Source organism: Asterias amurensis, chromosome 12, assembly GCF_032118995.1.
Source record: "Asterias amurensis chromosome 12, ASM3211899v1".
Classification (NCBI taxonomy): Eukaryota; Metazoa; Echinodermata; class Asteroidea; order Forcipulatida; family Asteriidae; genus Asterias; species Asterias amurensis.
The window spans coordinates 35943-50734 of NC_092659.1; the positions used below are offsets into that span (position 1 = coordinate 35943).

A 14792-nucleotide genomic window follows, 5' to 3' on the forward strand; every position below is an offset into this window, starting at 1 on the left:
AGTTCTTTGTTTTTTGTTTGTTTCTTTTATTTGATGTTCAACATACATGTACATACAGATTGTTAAAACTTGACGGACCTCAACCCCCCCCCCCCAAAAAAAAAAAAAAAATCAACAAACAAAATCCACCAAACCCTTACACCAATATGGTTATCTTCAAGGAAACTACTATTCTGATTGGTTGATCAAAGCGACAAGAGAGTGATTTATTCACCTATAATGCACGGCCCATATGTCGCCCTCTTTTAATCATGGAGGTATGAATAGAAGACGCACTGTATCAACTGTCATTGCTCTTTTTTAAGCTTTGCATCTAGTTTGCTTGAACATTAATTTGTTACCGCCTGAGCTGCCAACTCGCCAAGATTCTACAGAAAGTTTCCTGAAAATACACTCAACTTTCTGTCATCTGATAAAACAATCTGACTGATTGCATGCAATATGCAAATATTTGGAATTCCGTTACCAAATGCAAGCTCCTAGAATACAGAAAAATATATCACCCACATCCTTAATCCAAAGAGCCTGAACTTGGGGCTTGTGTAACAATTAACATGATCAGTAACTAGTGACGATACAATTTTAATAATCAAACAGTTATTAATGTGTCACACTATTATCTTGACCACAAAGCATAAGCAGCAATTTTGCTTTCAGTTTAGAAATGGCGTGCAAAGTATTAGTTTCAGCTTATTAAATAATTATGTACATTGCACGAGGGAACTTTTATTTTCATATTCACTAATGAAAAATGAGGCTTAATTGGTATAAAATATTAATGATTCACTTTACTGTGAATGGTGTCCTACCAGGACTTTACCAAAGAGAGGCTATCGTTGGCAACTTTCTGAAACTCCTGATGGACCAAATTAACAACTGAAGAATTGGCCTAATTTCTTTGAGCTGCCTTAGCAGAGAATGATGCTTAACAATATTCTGCTAAGCAAAAACAAATAGGATACAAATACCAGTCCCATATTGTACTCGCGACATGGCATTTAAGAGGGCAACCTTTTTAAAGAAATCTGTAATGCATTATTAGAAGTATTACGTAAAAAAAAAAAACTAGAAAAACTACCCTGATGAAAAAAAAAACTAAATTATTCTATATCTAATGCTTCCCAAATAAAATATTTCTTTGATGGACAGCAACGGAAATAGAAGATGAAAATAAGCCAAAAGTAGCAGGAAAATAAAACACTATTGATACCCAAAAATCTGACTTGCAAAGAAAGTATACTTGACGTGAAGTAAAGAACTGGTAACAATTAGCCAAAGGTGGCAGGAAAATAAAAATTGTCAACCTAGAAAGCTGACAATCCAAAATTATTATTTCTTTCAAAGACAGTATAATAGAGACAAACTAAAGATAACTACCCTGGTAAAAATAAGCCAAAATGGCAGGAAAAATTAGAAACCTTTCTTTGATTGACATTATAATTTTCTACAAAGGAAACAAACTATTAACAACTACCCTGGTAAAAATAAGCCAAAATGGCAGGAAAAATATCAACCTTTGTACCAAAAAGAGGGAAACTACTTATGAGATAAAAAAATTTAAAAGCAAAATTGATTATTTAAAAGACTACCCTGATGAAAACGAGCCAAATCTGGCATGAAAAAATAAAATATGATTCCCCCCAAAAAAGATATCCTCAAAAATGTGGACAAAATCTAAACTACTCTTTGATGGACAGTTAGTCTTTGTAGTTCTTCTTCGTCCGCACACCCTGTTTGAACTGGCTGAGCTGGTAGAGAGAAGCTCCCCCAAATACCATAGTAGAAAGAAACCATTTCACTCTGCATCCCTGGGAAATGTTCTTCTTTCTGCAGAAATGTCAATTCAATTCAACTCAACATTAATTTACATAATGCAAAGTGTACATGTAAACAAGTAATAAAGCTGGTCTAAATTGAAAACATACTAAACTACTAGGATAATAATTATATGAGACACAATGAAATAGAGGCAAACAAGGAGACATATTCAAAAGACAAGTATAAAAGTGCATTAGTGGACTTCTAAACAGAACAGAATAAAACAGAACGTACATACATGAAACGAAACCATACAACGAAACCAGACAAAAACATGGAGCAAATGGTACTTAACGACTAGGATGGAACACAAAGGTTAACCATAACTAGAAACTCATTAGTCATAGAGGGGAAGGATGAAAAGAGAAGAAGCTACTAAATATATTAAAAGACAAGATGATTCTTGTTATAAAAGCAACCCACAGGAGAAACTTTGTCAGTCATCTTTCAATAATTAATGGTTACATGTTTGTATGTTTCAAAATAAATAGACCTTATATTAGGAACTTAGCTCTCAATACGAAACGCATGCTGGTACAGTAGAACTGCATAGAACACTAAGAACTGCATATCTTATTATTATACCTGTATTACTTGAATACAGATTTATTTTTCCCAGCTCAGACCTAGAACCTTGCATTGGATTGGGTTTTAAGTCACTACCGGATTGTGTTTTTTTTCTCGAGACTTAAACATGGTGCACACAAGATGAGAATGTTTTGGAACTCTCTTACCTAGCCAGTAAACACTTTAGCATAAACATAACGCATCCCTCAGAGTCCTTATATTTTGGTGTCAAGTTTTTTACAGAGAGTAGCATTTTGATAGATTTGGGAGACATCCTGGACATAACAAATACAGAGGAACATCTGAAATGCAAAAATTGTAAGCAGCCATAGACGAGTGAGATTATAGTAGCTTCTTACAGGTGAGATTTATTAAGCTCTAAAAGTTGTTCGCCCCAGAAACGGACCCTCGTGTCAGTGTACAGCACAGCGGAAGAGCCATATATAGGGCTGATTATGGTTAGTATAATTCTTGTTGGAAGAGTAAACATGTTACTTCAATCACCACCAAAACTTACCCACACATTTGCAAACAGTACATTGATTCTGCAGAATGGCACACCACAAGGAATACAACTCTGTAAAACAAAGAGACATAAACATTGACCTTACTGAAGAACAATTCTTCAAGGCAGTGGACACTATTGGTAATTACTCAAAATAATTATTAGCATCAAACCTTCCTTGGTAACGGGTAATGGGGAGCTGTTGATAGTATAAAACATTGTGAGAAACGGCTCCCTCTGAAGTGACGTAGTTTTTAAAAAAGAAGTAATTTTCCACGAATTTGATTTTGAGACTCTAGTTTAGAATTTGAGGTCTCGAAATCAAGCATCTGAAAACACACAACTTCGTGTGACAAGGATGTTTTTTCTTCCATTTTGCATGGGCACTAACTGTGCTACATTTGTTTCCTAGTATTTAAAGAGAGGGACAAAGGGACTGGATTCGAGCACAAAATCTCTTTTTTACCAGAGACTGTTGTGTAATTCCTGATTCCAGTCCTTTGCTCTTTCTGATGTCTTACCAATGATTACGAGAGATCGATAGGCTGCCACTTTAGGCATTCTGCTGTACTAGCCAGGTAGTGAATGACACCCAGCCATGCCTACATCCTTATGGACTGTGAAGGGGGTATTCTTGTTTAGCGCAAGGAGTAGGTGGCTCCTAGTGAATGATACCCAGCCATGCCTACATCCTTATGGACTGTGAAGGGGGTAACCTTGTTTAGCCCAAGGAGTAGGTGGCTCTTAGTGAATGATACGCGGACATGCCTACATCCTTATGGACTGTAAAGGGGGTAACCTTGTTTAGCCCAAGGAGTAGGTGGCTCCTAGTGAATGATACCCGGCCATGCCTACATCCTTATGGACTGTAAAGGGGGTAACCTTGTTTAGCCCAAAGAGAAGAATTGGTTAAGAATAGCCCTCACCCAGGGTTAATGTAGTCATCCACTCTCGTGATTTTAGGCAATGTCTAATAAAAAATATAGAAAATGTCATGGGCAGTATGAATTGAGTAGACTTACAGAAACATCAGCACGGCTGGGTACTTTTCTTGAAGGAACAGGAGTAATGTTCCCAATGGCCCTAAGTATCTATATGGTACAGCCGCCGGTAGGAAAGTCGTACCCTATCAACAAAGAGAAATGATCATGTTAAAGGTTAAAAGTTCAGGTCAACAAAATCTTATAATTCAAGTCTTACAAGGCCATACAATTATTGTAAACATCACATTTTATTCATTCATTCATTTTTATTAAAAAACAAACTGGCAGCACAAAGCTGAATTATGTGGCATTACAAGTCCAAAATATTATTAAACATTTGACCCAATACACAGAAAAAAAAACACAAAATAGCCCAACTGCAGTACAGGGTACATGATACACTTGTAGTACACTTTAACATGATATTAATTAATGATATTAATTAGTGAGACAGTAGGACTCGGAGGGTTGACTGTGGACTAGGTAGATGCATGATACCATTGCAGGCAGGTACAGTTAATCTATCAACATTAATGAGACAGTGATAGGGTTAAGACTGATTACGAACGTACCAGCAGCATGTATATTCCTGTTCCTATAAGAAGCATCCATGGTAGACTCGGCAAGCTGAAGTAGTCCTGGCTTTTTGGAGCCATCTTATGTCTTTCTAAAATCTCTCACTTTACTCTTCATGAACCAATTATGGCACCTGCTCCAAAAAACACACCAGGTTTGAATGCCGTTTCTGGAAAAACCAAACGTTCAAAGGGTTATTGTTGCCTAGGGGTTGGAACGTTTCGTTTTGTTTTCTAATAATAATATACATTCATTTAAGGCAGCGTCAAGCTAGCACCGGATTCAGCACTGGATTCAGTGCTTGGCACTGAATCCGGTGCTGAATCCGGTGCTAGCTTGACGCTGCCTGTATTTAGCTCCATTGTAACGATTCCGAGATGGCTCCTATCAAGAACCAAGCCGACAAATTGCTTTATTTTTAAGAACTTAAAGGAACACGTTGCCTTGGATCGGACGAGTTGGTCTATAAAAAGCGTTTACAACCGTTTTTTTATAGAATGCATATGGGTAGAAAGATGTTGTAAAAGTAGAATACAATGATCCACACAACGGGCTTCGAAATTGCACGGTTTTCCTTTTATCTCGTCGACTAACACGGTCGGCCATTTATGGGAGTCAAATATTTGACTCCCATAAATGGCCAACCGTGTTAGTTCGCACAGTAAAAGGAAAACCGTGCAATTTCGAGGCATGTTTGTGTGGATCATTGTATTCTACTTTTAAAACATCTTTCCAACCATATGCATTCTATAAAAAAAACTGTTACAAACGCTTTTTATAGACCAACTCGTCCGATCCAAGGCAATGTGTTCCTTTAATTAATTGTTGGACCGAATGTACCCTGGCTGGACCGAATTGACCGTCGGACCGTGTTAACCTCGGGTCGAGTTAACCTTGAGTTGGACCGAGTTGACTACGTATGTGCTAGTTGCGATAACGTAACTGGTAACCCTCCTGTCCTGCATGCCGACGGCGGAGGGTTACGTTTTATTTATTTTATCGCAACTACGGACGTGCATGGCCATCATCTGATCATCATCATCATCATGGCATTGGCAGTATAAAAAAAAACACGTTCGTTTATATACCACAACAGCTGAACAACAACAAAGTTTTCCAAGTTAATAATTTAGTGTCTTACCTTGAACCTACTAAAAGCCGACAACAAGCCAACAACGCCGACAACAAGTCCAGAGCGCCGACAACACGCCGCCAACAAGTTTTAAATACCTCAAAAATTGCAAATAAACCATAGATATATTAGAACTATGTGTGTTCTGTAATATAAACATACATTTAATGGAAAAACTTCACGAAAAGTGTGGGTTATTAACCAGGAAAAAAACTTAACTTTCACGGAAAACGGTTGGACGCCATCTTGGCTTAAAATCGTGTTTGGACCAGTCCATTATGATGCGGGTAAGTCAGATTTAGCAGTAGAGGGCGGGCGTCATGCAAGGTCTTCACATGAAGCCCGCCCTCTGTTGTTGGCAAGTTCTAAATCTACCCGTATCATAATGGTCTGGTCCAAACACGGTTTTTAAGCCAAGATGGCGTCCGACCGCTTTCCGTGCAAGTAAAGTTTTTATTTGATTAAAAAATACACACTTTTCGTGAAGTTTTTCCATTAAATTTACGTTTATGTTACAGAACACATATAGTTCTAATATATATATATTTATGGTTAATTGGCCATTTTTGAGGTATTAAAAACTTGTTGGCGGCGTGTTGTCGGCGCTCTGGACTTGTTGTCGGCGTTGTCGGCTTTTAGTAGGACCGCAGCGGGGGTAGTTCTAAAGGGGGCTGGTCAACTCGCCCCTTGCAAGCTCGCCACCAACAAAGTCGCCCCCGAACCGGCTTACCCCGAGTTGTTTCAAACTCGCCCCCTGACAATGTCGCCCCCAAACAATGTCGCCCAAGAAGATAGTTAAGGATTCTTTCGGTAATATATTGGCTTAATTATTGTATTGGACAGAATATAAAGTAAAGCCTACTTATAGTTATAGTGAGCTTGAGTAAAAACGTTATCAATAAATAATAAACTCCATGCACAAAATTTAAATTGTTGTGAATGATTTCATTAACGCCCTCGCTCAATTTAAAATAACACCAAACAAATGCTTAATAAACGTATACGCCTATACGTGTTTTTTACAAACATATAACAAGTTTAATAGCATTACTGAATTACAGATGTAAAACAATCGTAAGATTACCTGTTTCTATAGTGGATACTTGGTGGAAAGCTAAATAATGTATTTCTGAAGTTATTAACGTCGCTCAATTTAAATTATAACACCAAACATTATAGGTCTAGACATGTTTTTACAAACATAATAGGCTAAATAGCAATTACTGAATTTCTAAAGTTATTAACGTCGAATTACAGATGTAACACTTTAAAACAATCGTAGACTACCCGTCCCAGAAACAAATTTGGCAATAATAATATTAATGTAACCATCGCGATGGTAAGTGAAATATATTCGGATTTAAAGATAATTTGCAAGCTACTATGCTTTTGATCTAAATGTCAAGCAATCTATTGACAACTTCTTTAAAAGGAAAAAGGAAAACTTTTTGAAGCCAACTTTGGGAAACAAATTTGGGAATAATATTAAAACCAAGTATGCAAATATTAGATAATGTAAACATCGCAAAGGTAAGTGAAATGTATTCGGATTTAAAGATAATTTGCATGCTACAATGCTTTTGATGTAAATGTCAAGCAATCTATTGACAACTTCTTTAGAGGAAAAAAGGAAAACTTTCTAAAGCCAACTTTCAAAAACCTGCACAACTGAAGTTAATCTATTGACCGCCCGGAGCTCTTCCATAAATATTATATAATATGGCTGGAAAGATGTTTATGGCTGGAAAGATGTTTTAAAAGTAGAGTACAGTGATCCACACAATTATTTGCCTCGAAATTGCGTGGGGTTCCTTTTACTTTGCCTACTAACACGATCGGCCTTTTTATGGGAGTCAATTTGACTCCCATAAATGGCAGACCGTGCTAGTCGCGACGAGGTAAAAGGAAAACCGTGCATTTTTTAAGCATGTTTGTGTGGATCATTGTATTCCTTTTTAAAACATCTTTCTACCACGCATTTTATGACAAACGGTTACAAACGCTTTTCAAAGACCAACTCGTCGACCGATCCAAGGCAACGTGTTCCTTTAAGTTTGCTGTAACATTCACCCGTTAATGCCATCGTGCGGTTTGTTTATCAAAAATAATAATAATATTGTAAGGTATTTTCAGCTAATAAATCGAAGATCGTAGACTAGATGTCCCCTCTGTCTTTATCCGCAGTAGCCTTGCTCAAGGCAGTCGCATTATTCGCTCCGAAAAGACGCAGCTGTAAACCCACCCGCCGTATACCCTGTGCATGGTGTGTGCGATCACACCGAATGACCAACCCGTATACACACTGTCACATCGCACGAATACTGTTCACACAAGTCATCGCACTTGTACACCACTAACCGCATGCGGAGGCCGTCAGGCCGTCAGGCCTGACGGCCTCCGCATGCGGATAGTGTACGGGGGCATCGTGTCGTGCGGTGTTACGCACAGTGAATACGGGTGGGTTTTACGCACAGTGAATACGGGTGGGTTTTTATACAGCGGCGGTCTTTTTTCGGAGTGAATAATTCGACTGCCTTGAGCAAGGCTATATCCGCAGGGGATTTTTAGTCGTCATGTCTGCATGCAGCATACAATGTATATAATATGGCTTTGTAAACAAAGAAGACTACGACGGGAGTTGACGTAGGCTCAAGGCAGATTTCTCATCTAGCGTAACTCATGAGCTCCGAAGTGTGACCGCGTACCCATGACTATCCTCTGAATTGGGCAAGCTCGTATAGTGAAGCTCCACCAAAGATTAAAGTTGATACAAACCACTTGATCCTGGCGGATCCAATTATACCCTTTGATCTGCATAAAACAGCGAAAAAAATATATACATAATAGACAATAAAATAAGTCACTAGCAATATTACTTTGGTATCAAGCTATGCAGCTAGCCCGTGCATTCCGACGTCACGTGTCAAGACTTGTAAATAACGCTAACCTCCATGGATAAACCGACTTAGAATAAAATGTATGTTTGACATTGCATTCCTTAAAAGCCTATCTTTGAAATTATGATTGTTTAGACCATGAAGCGAGGTTTCGGCAAGGGCCAACACTTTTCATAATGTGTATCATTACCAATTATTTGAATATGATTTGATACAATCGTCCTCGTAGGGAAATACATCCACAAAGGGAAACAAATACACAATCTGATATTCAGAGCAGAAAACGTGTCGGAATGGCATTAATTTGAAGATTGGTAACCAAACGCATACCCTCCACCGTTACATGATGAAATCAACAACAATCGGGGTTGGTCTTTTGGTCAGGCAGGGGATGATGTTATAAATTATGTCCATTTATATTGCATTGATCCAAAATAAAAGTTACATACAGATTCTTAAAAAGATTACTTACGTGCATAAATGCCAACTGTACGCTGCCTCTACCAGATGTGTCAATGTCGCACCAAGCAATCTGACGTGTAAGCAAAACAATAACCACTCAGTTACTTTGCCAACATGATGCTCAAGGGTTTATTAAATTTAAAACAATCGGCCTACACTGTAAGTTGCGATTAAGATTATTTACAGCCATAACAAAAAATAGTACGTATAAAGTTGTCTATCCTGGTATGGGAATAAGTGTGGAATCCCACCATCAGAAAAGCGTACAATCTGATACTAATATTAAGTAATAAAATTACCATAATTGCTTGCTAACTATGAACGGTATCATGGCTCACATGTCTTGGCAACGTTGCTATTGCCAATCAATAGGATTTCGAACGTTGCATTTTGTGTATCAAGGTGTACGGTAACAAAAGGCCTACTGAGTTTTGTTTTCTAAAAGGAAAAGATCGGAGTTCAATTATACATACTGCAATCTCACAGAAGAGATAAAAGTTGACGGTCTTACTGCAACAATATCCTATAGGCGAGACACCAGCATTTTCTTAAAACGTAAGTTTGATGTAGTTGTTCACTGTTGTATACAGGTCTGGAATAAACAATTTTGTTCTTACATGACGTGACAGCCGTATTGTGAAGTATCGAGGACGAATTTAATTAAAGTTCCAATAGGTCCCAAGAAGCTGTAGGGTAGTAAATGTGGACAGAAGACTGCACCCTGTGGTAGAAAGGGGGGGGGGGGAATGAACTCGGAAGAACAACAACAACGTAAATGTGGACAGAAAACTGCACCCTGTGGTAGAAAAGGGGGGATATGAACTCGGACCAACAGTATAATTTTATTTATAGGGATTTACATCTGTCTAGCCTGATGTGAAAAAAAAAAACTACGCAGGATCCAGTTTTTTGTTAGCATTTGTACCGTAAACGAAAACCAAGCGGCATAATGCTTTACAGAAAATATTTCGGTTTGTAATGTGGTCAGCATAACATATTGTCACGGAAACAAAACTTTAAAAAGACATCAGAACAGTGAAGGCAACGGGGAAGAGAGAACCTAAAGTTCCCTTAACCATCATATACAATTTCATATCGAAATAATTTCAGGATTCTTTTCTTTTGTTAATCTTTTCATTGGTTGATTTTATGTTTCCCGAGCTCTATGGGCTCGGTAAATGACAGAAAGAGTGAACAATACAAACATAATTGTTTTCTGTGCAGTGTTTACTTACACAAGTGAAGACATACAGTCCCAGTATGACTAACATCATCCATGGCAAGCGTGGCAAAGTGAAGTAGTTATTACACGTTCCTTCCTGCATTGTCTCGATCAGTCACGAACTATATACGACGCAATTACAAAATATCATCGTCGTATAATTATGCAAATAAATATAGGACGTTGTATATTGATTGATGGTCTACGCAGGTACTGGTTTACGTGCTTGTGTGGTGGCTCGTTTGATTTTTTTTTATCTCCCGTTTTTTAGAGTGTTTGGTTGACAAGTTTCCGTGTCTATATTCTTTGTAATTTTGTGAATTATTTTTAACATGATCTAAGTGTGAGTATAAACTAAAATCAAATGTATTTCGTTCGTGCACTAAACACATGTGTACATTAAATCAACGTACCTTACTTTGGTCTTGGTCCCCACACCACGTGCCTACACACTAAAGATTGAATTCTCTTATGGGAACTAAAAAATCAAAAACGTATAACTTTGGGACCAGCTTAATACGATCTTTGCTCCTTTATTTATTATCTAGTCCGCATTGTGTTCTTTGTATGGGGGGATAATAGCTTGTTACAATGAATATCAGTTTCTGTGGATACAATCTTTTGTTCCGGGCCTCGACAGGCAAAGGTCGGGTCTTTAGACGTAATTAAACCATGATCGGTTGATGTAGCTGCAAACTTAATACACAGTCAAGAACAGTTTAGTGACTTTCAAGAGGAATTTTTCGCTGTGATCTTGTCACCAAACGCTTCGTCTTTACATGTATGCCACTGTCCTTGTGTTGTAAACTTGGGTGTGAACCCTACTATAAGGACAGATTCACAAAGGGTTAGGAGTAATTTTAAAGGGGTTGTATACAGATAGTTTGATAGTTGGAACCTACTGTTTGTTTCAATGCTATACTATAATTGTAGAAAACTAACTTTTGAAAGTTTCATTTCAAAATAATAGCGTTAATATCTATAATAAAAATAATGTAAAAAATAATAATAATAAAAAAAATAAATATTGAGCGGTCATGCCCACGCAGGAAGAGTAATCTGCAATTTGAATTTACAACCAGAAATGTTACTGTCAGAAACGCTTCTAAGATTCAAATTAATGCTAAGGATAAAAAGTCATACGTTTTTCCATAACTGCAGTTTTTCGAAATACATTATATCCAAAGATGCTGTACTTCTTACCTTATTAAGTTTTCTTTTTATTGCCTTTTCAGAGTCATTACCAACCGTTTACAGACCCTTCAACTGATAAGTAAAGTGTGGTTTTACAGAGTGTGATTTCACAACTTAAAAATTGTCATAATAATATAACTAAAACATGTATCTACAATTATTGCGTAAGAAAAAAAACTGAGAAAATTTGTAGTTAGATTTTACTACAGTGAACAAAAACCTTTAAATTCCCCCTAACTAAACACGCAGGCCCTCGGCCTGATTTACCTTAAAATGCATGCTAGTCAAACGTAGACCTTCCACCTTTGTGAAAAGTCGCAAAATTAAAACTCAACTTTCATTCTATATGAAACATAATTGCACGTATTATTGCCAGTCTTTGCATGCTTTTGTATATTCATAAGTAAAGTGCACACACTTAAAGGCAGTGGACACTATTGGTAATTACTCAAAATAATTATTAGCATAAAGCCTTTCTTGGTGACGAGTAATGGGGAGAGGTTAAACAGGTATAAACATTGTGCGAAACGACTCCCTCTGAAGTGCAAAAGTTTTCGAGAAAGAAGTAATTTTCCACGAACTTGATTTTGAGACCTCAGATTTAGAACTTGAGGTCTCGAAATCAACCAACTAAACGCACACAACTTCGTGAAACAAGGGTGTTTTTTTCTTTCATTATTATCTCGCAAGTTTGATGACCGATTGAGCTCAAATTTTTACAGGTTTGTTATTTCATGCATATGTTGAGATACACCAACTGTGAAGGCTAGTCTTTGACATTTACCAATAGTGTCCACTGCCTTTAATAAAAAACATCATGCTTGTGCAGCTTCCCCAGCAATCCATTTGTTTTCTCACAAGATCATCTCAACACCGCACCGTAGATTTTGTGGTTTTGATAAAACTATATAGACGATGTGACCTCTGACGTCACAAGATTTACCCGGCGAAACGTGACGTAAACAGTGTTTTTTTCAACAGGGGCGGTTTGAATGTAACCATACATGTAGGTCAGATTGTCTGTATTAAAGGAACATAGCATAATTTTAAGAAAAACCCTCATCTAAGATCACACATTAAATGTAAATTTTACATAAAACTTACACGGACTAATTATGATGATAGTAGAAAACACCCCTTGAAATATTTCTGTCTGAAATGTCATTTGATGATTTAATAAATAATTGAACTAATTTCCCATTTGGAGTTTATCGAGGGTTTAATCAGGGTTTTCTTGGCATGTGTAATCGGTTTTCACAATGTTCTCATAACCCAGATGGCCGAACGATTTCAAACTTCTATGGTGGGTTTAAAAAAGTGCTTACATTGCCAGGAACTGTTTTGTTAGCAAAACAATAATTATGTAATGTTCGTATAAGGGCGTGGGTCTATCGATGTATTTTTACATTGAAGGTAGGCTATGTCTAGTTGGCACAATTTCCCCCTCTTTTTCATCTTTCTTAGCCTTCAAGCACGGTGAACTGTGGATTGAAATCATTAATACATGGCTCAGTAAAATTCCATTTGACATCAACATAGGAATAAAAACTAATAAACCAGCTGTGCTTAGGTGGATATGTGACGTCATAGGTCAGGGTAGATTCTGGGACCCCTTGGACTGCCACCTCGAAACGACCGTTATTGTAGGTGATGATAACTGGAACTCCAATGTAGTTTACGCCACTCTTAGACTGACCTGGTATCCACTGATTAGATGAGGATCCCATTTGGGGAAAGTCAGCTGTATCAGTTAACAGATCTGCATCAAAGTAATAAAAGTAATTACAAAACTCTTGAACGATGTCATACAATTATTTTGCTAGGCCTAACAATGTCCAACGAAAAGCTAAACTAAACAAATAATATCAAAATATGACATGTTTGTGAGTTAATCCGTGTATCTCTACATGTGTCAACCAACGTTTTAATACACATACGTTTGTAAGTAGAAAGTAATCCAACTGAAGATTATGTAGCTAGCGATTACGGTATCGATATGTTAGAGTGTACTTAATGTTATGAAAAGAATGGAAAAGAGTTGGACTACAAGAATCTCGACACTCCTGATTTTGACTTCTACAGGCTGGGATGGATTCTTTCAATTTGTAGTTACAATTTTTAAACTGACTTTAATCGGAGAAAGTATAAGATACAAGAGTGCTGAGATGCTTCTTGTTTATATTTGAGAGTCTGGTTTCAAGCATTTGTTATTACTTACGTATTACGTGCAAAGCTTCCTCGAAACCAGGACCAGTGGGGGATAATATCACCCATACAAACTCATCACTGCTGACTGTGAATCTAAGTCGCACTGGTGACGTCATCGGTAGCTGAAGCTCCATCATGGTGCGGCCATCAACCCGATACGTGTTTAGACCACAGAGTGAAGTTCCTTTTAATGTTGTACCTAAAACAAAAGGGAGTAAAAGACCTGATAAATCATACAATGTTTTGGAAAATAAACTACATCGTTGTGTAGGCTTAAGTCAGAATTTAAAATTTATTTTCCAACCTTTCAGCACTGCAACGCTCAAAATCGGTCAAGAGAGTATAAACAGACTGTTTTGCAAGGGTTTTTGCACTTAAAAAATGTTTTGGTAAAACTCTTACCTTTTTAGGACAAAGGTCATGGTTTTTAGCCTGGGTGAAACCCAATATTGACGAATTGTAAGAATTTACTCAGCCCTGTGGATTTGTTTACCCAATATTTAGTAAAACAAGTGTTTACCCCAAAACACATATACATGTCAAACAATTATTGTGTATAAACCTTTACCCCCAAAACAGAATAAAATGCAATATCAATAATGCAGCAAGATATTTAAGCAACCTATCTTTTTAACCAAACAGTCATCATAAGCATTGCTTCAATAAACACATAGTTAACAATCCCTGCTAATATTATTCCCTTTTTTCAAGGGTAAAAGTCATTACAAGCTTACTCTGTAAGAATGACTCTTTGCGACAGGTTGATCTGAAATTGAAGAATGCTCTTGTCTGTAAAGCCGACAAGTGTTCTCCATCAACGGCAGGTGTCATTGTAGAACACATTTCTCCATTCAGGGGCAGGACGTAGAAAATCATGACCAGAAGGGAAACAATATTACGCGAAATTTGCTTCATCATCGAATCCATGCATGCTTGGTAGAAATAGCCAAAAAAACAAGAGATGGTTATTCTTCAAAACAACCTTAAGACGTGCTAGTGGTTTTTTTTTGTGGTGTGACACACAGTGCGGTGCCCGTTGGTTTTACACAGCTCGAGAAATACGCATGCGCAAATACGCCCCGTTAAGAAGTTGCTAAAAACATTAAACATTATTTCAAGACATGCTGGATCCAGTTTCAGAAGGACCAAATTATTATTAACCGCCTACAGTTAAACTTCCAGTCACTACCATTTCAAAAACATTTGGTCACCATTGGTCCTATAATTG

At 37.4% G+C, this 14792-nt stretch overlaps 2 protein-coding genes across 7 annotated transcripts; both read right to left on the reverse strand.

Annotated features, from left to right (window-relative positions):
- Positions 1-76: 76 nt before the first annotated feature.
- LOC139945287 (transmembrane protein 254-like) lies at positions 77-10620 on the reverse strand. 6 transcript variants are annotated; one of them, XM_071942631.1, is made up of 5 exons: positions 10176-10273; positions 4446-4618; positions 3913-4016; positions 2903-2962; positions 77-1827 (listed from the first exon to the last, which is right to left on the reverse strand). In XM_071942631.1, the coding sequence occupies exons 2-5, from the start codon at positions 4527-4529 to the stop codon at positions 1698-1700; spliced, it is 378 nt and encodes a 125-aa protein (XP_071798732.1). In that variant the 5' UTR covers positions 4530-4618; positions 10176-10273; the 3' UTR covers positions 77-1697. The 6 variants fall into 6 exon arrangements, with proteins under 6 accessions (XP_071798732.1, XP_071798730.1, XP_071798731.1 ...); XM_071942629.1 differs by lacking the exon at positions 10176-10273 and adding an exon at positions 5591-5826; XM_071942630.1 differs by lacking the exon at positions 10176-10273 and adding an exon at positions 5290-5493.
- An 830-nt stretch (positions 10621-11450) lies between these two features.
- On the reverse strand, positions 11451-14543 carry LOC139945267 (uncharacterized). Its single transcript, XM_071942598.1, has 3 exons — positions 14299-14543; positions 13575-13763; positions 11451-13115 (listed from the first exon to the last, which is right to left on the reverse strand). Exons 1-3 carry the CDS (start codon positions 14489-14491, stop codon positions 12817-12819), a joined length of 681 nt encoding a protein of 226 aa, XP_071798699.1. The 5' UTR covers positions 14492-14543; the 3' UTR covers positions 11451-12816.
- Between the last annotated feature and the right edge of the window lie 249 nt (positions 14544-14792).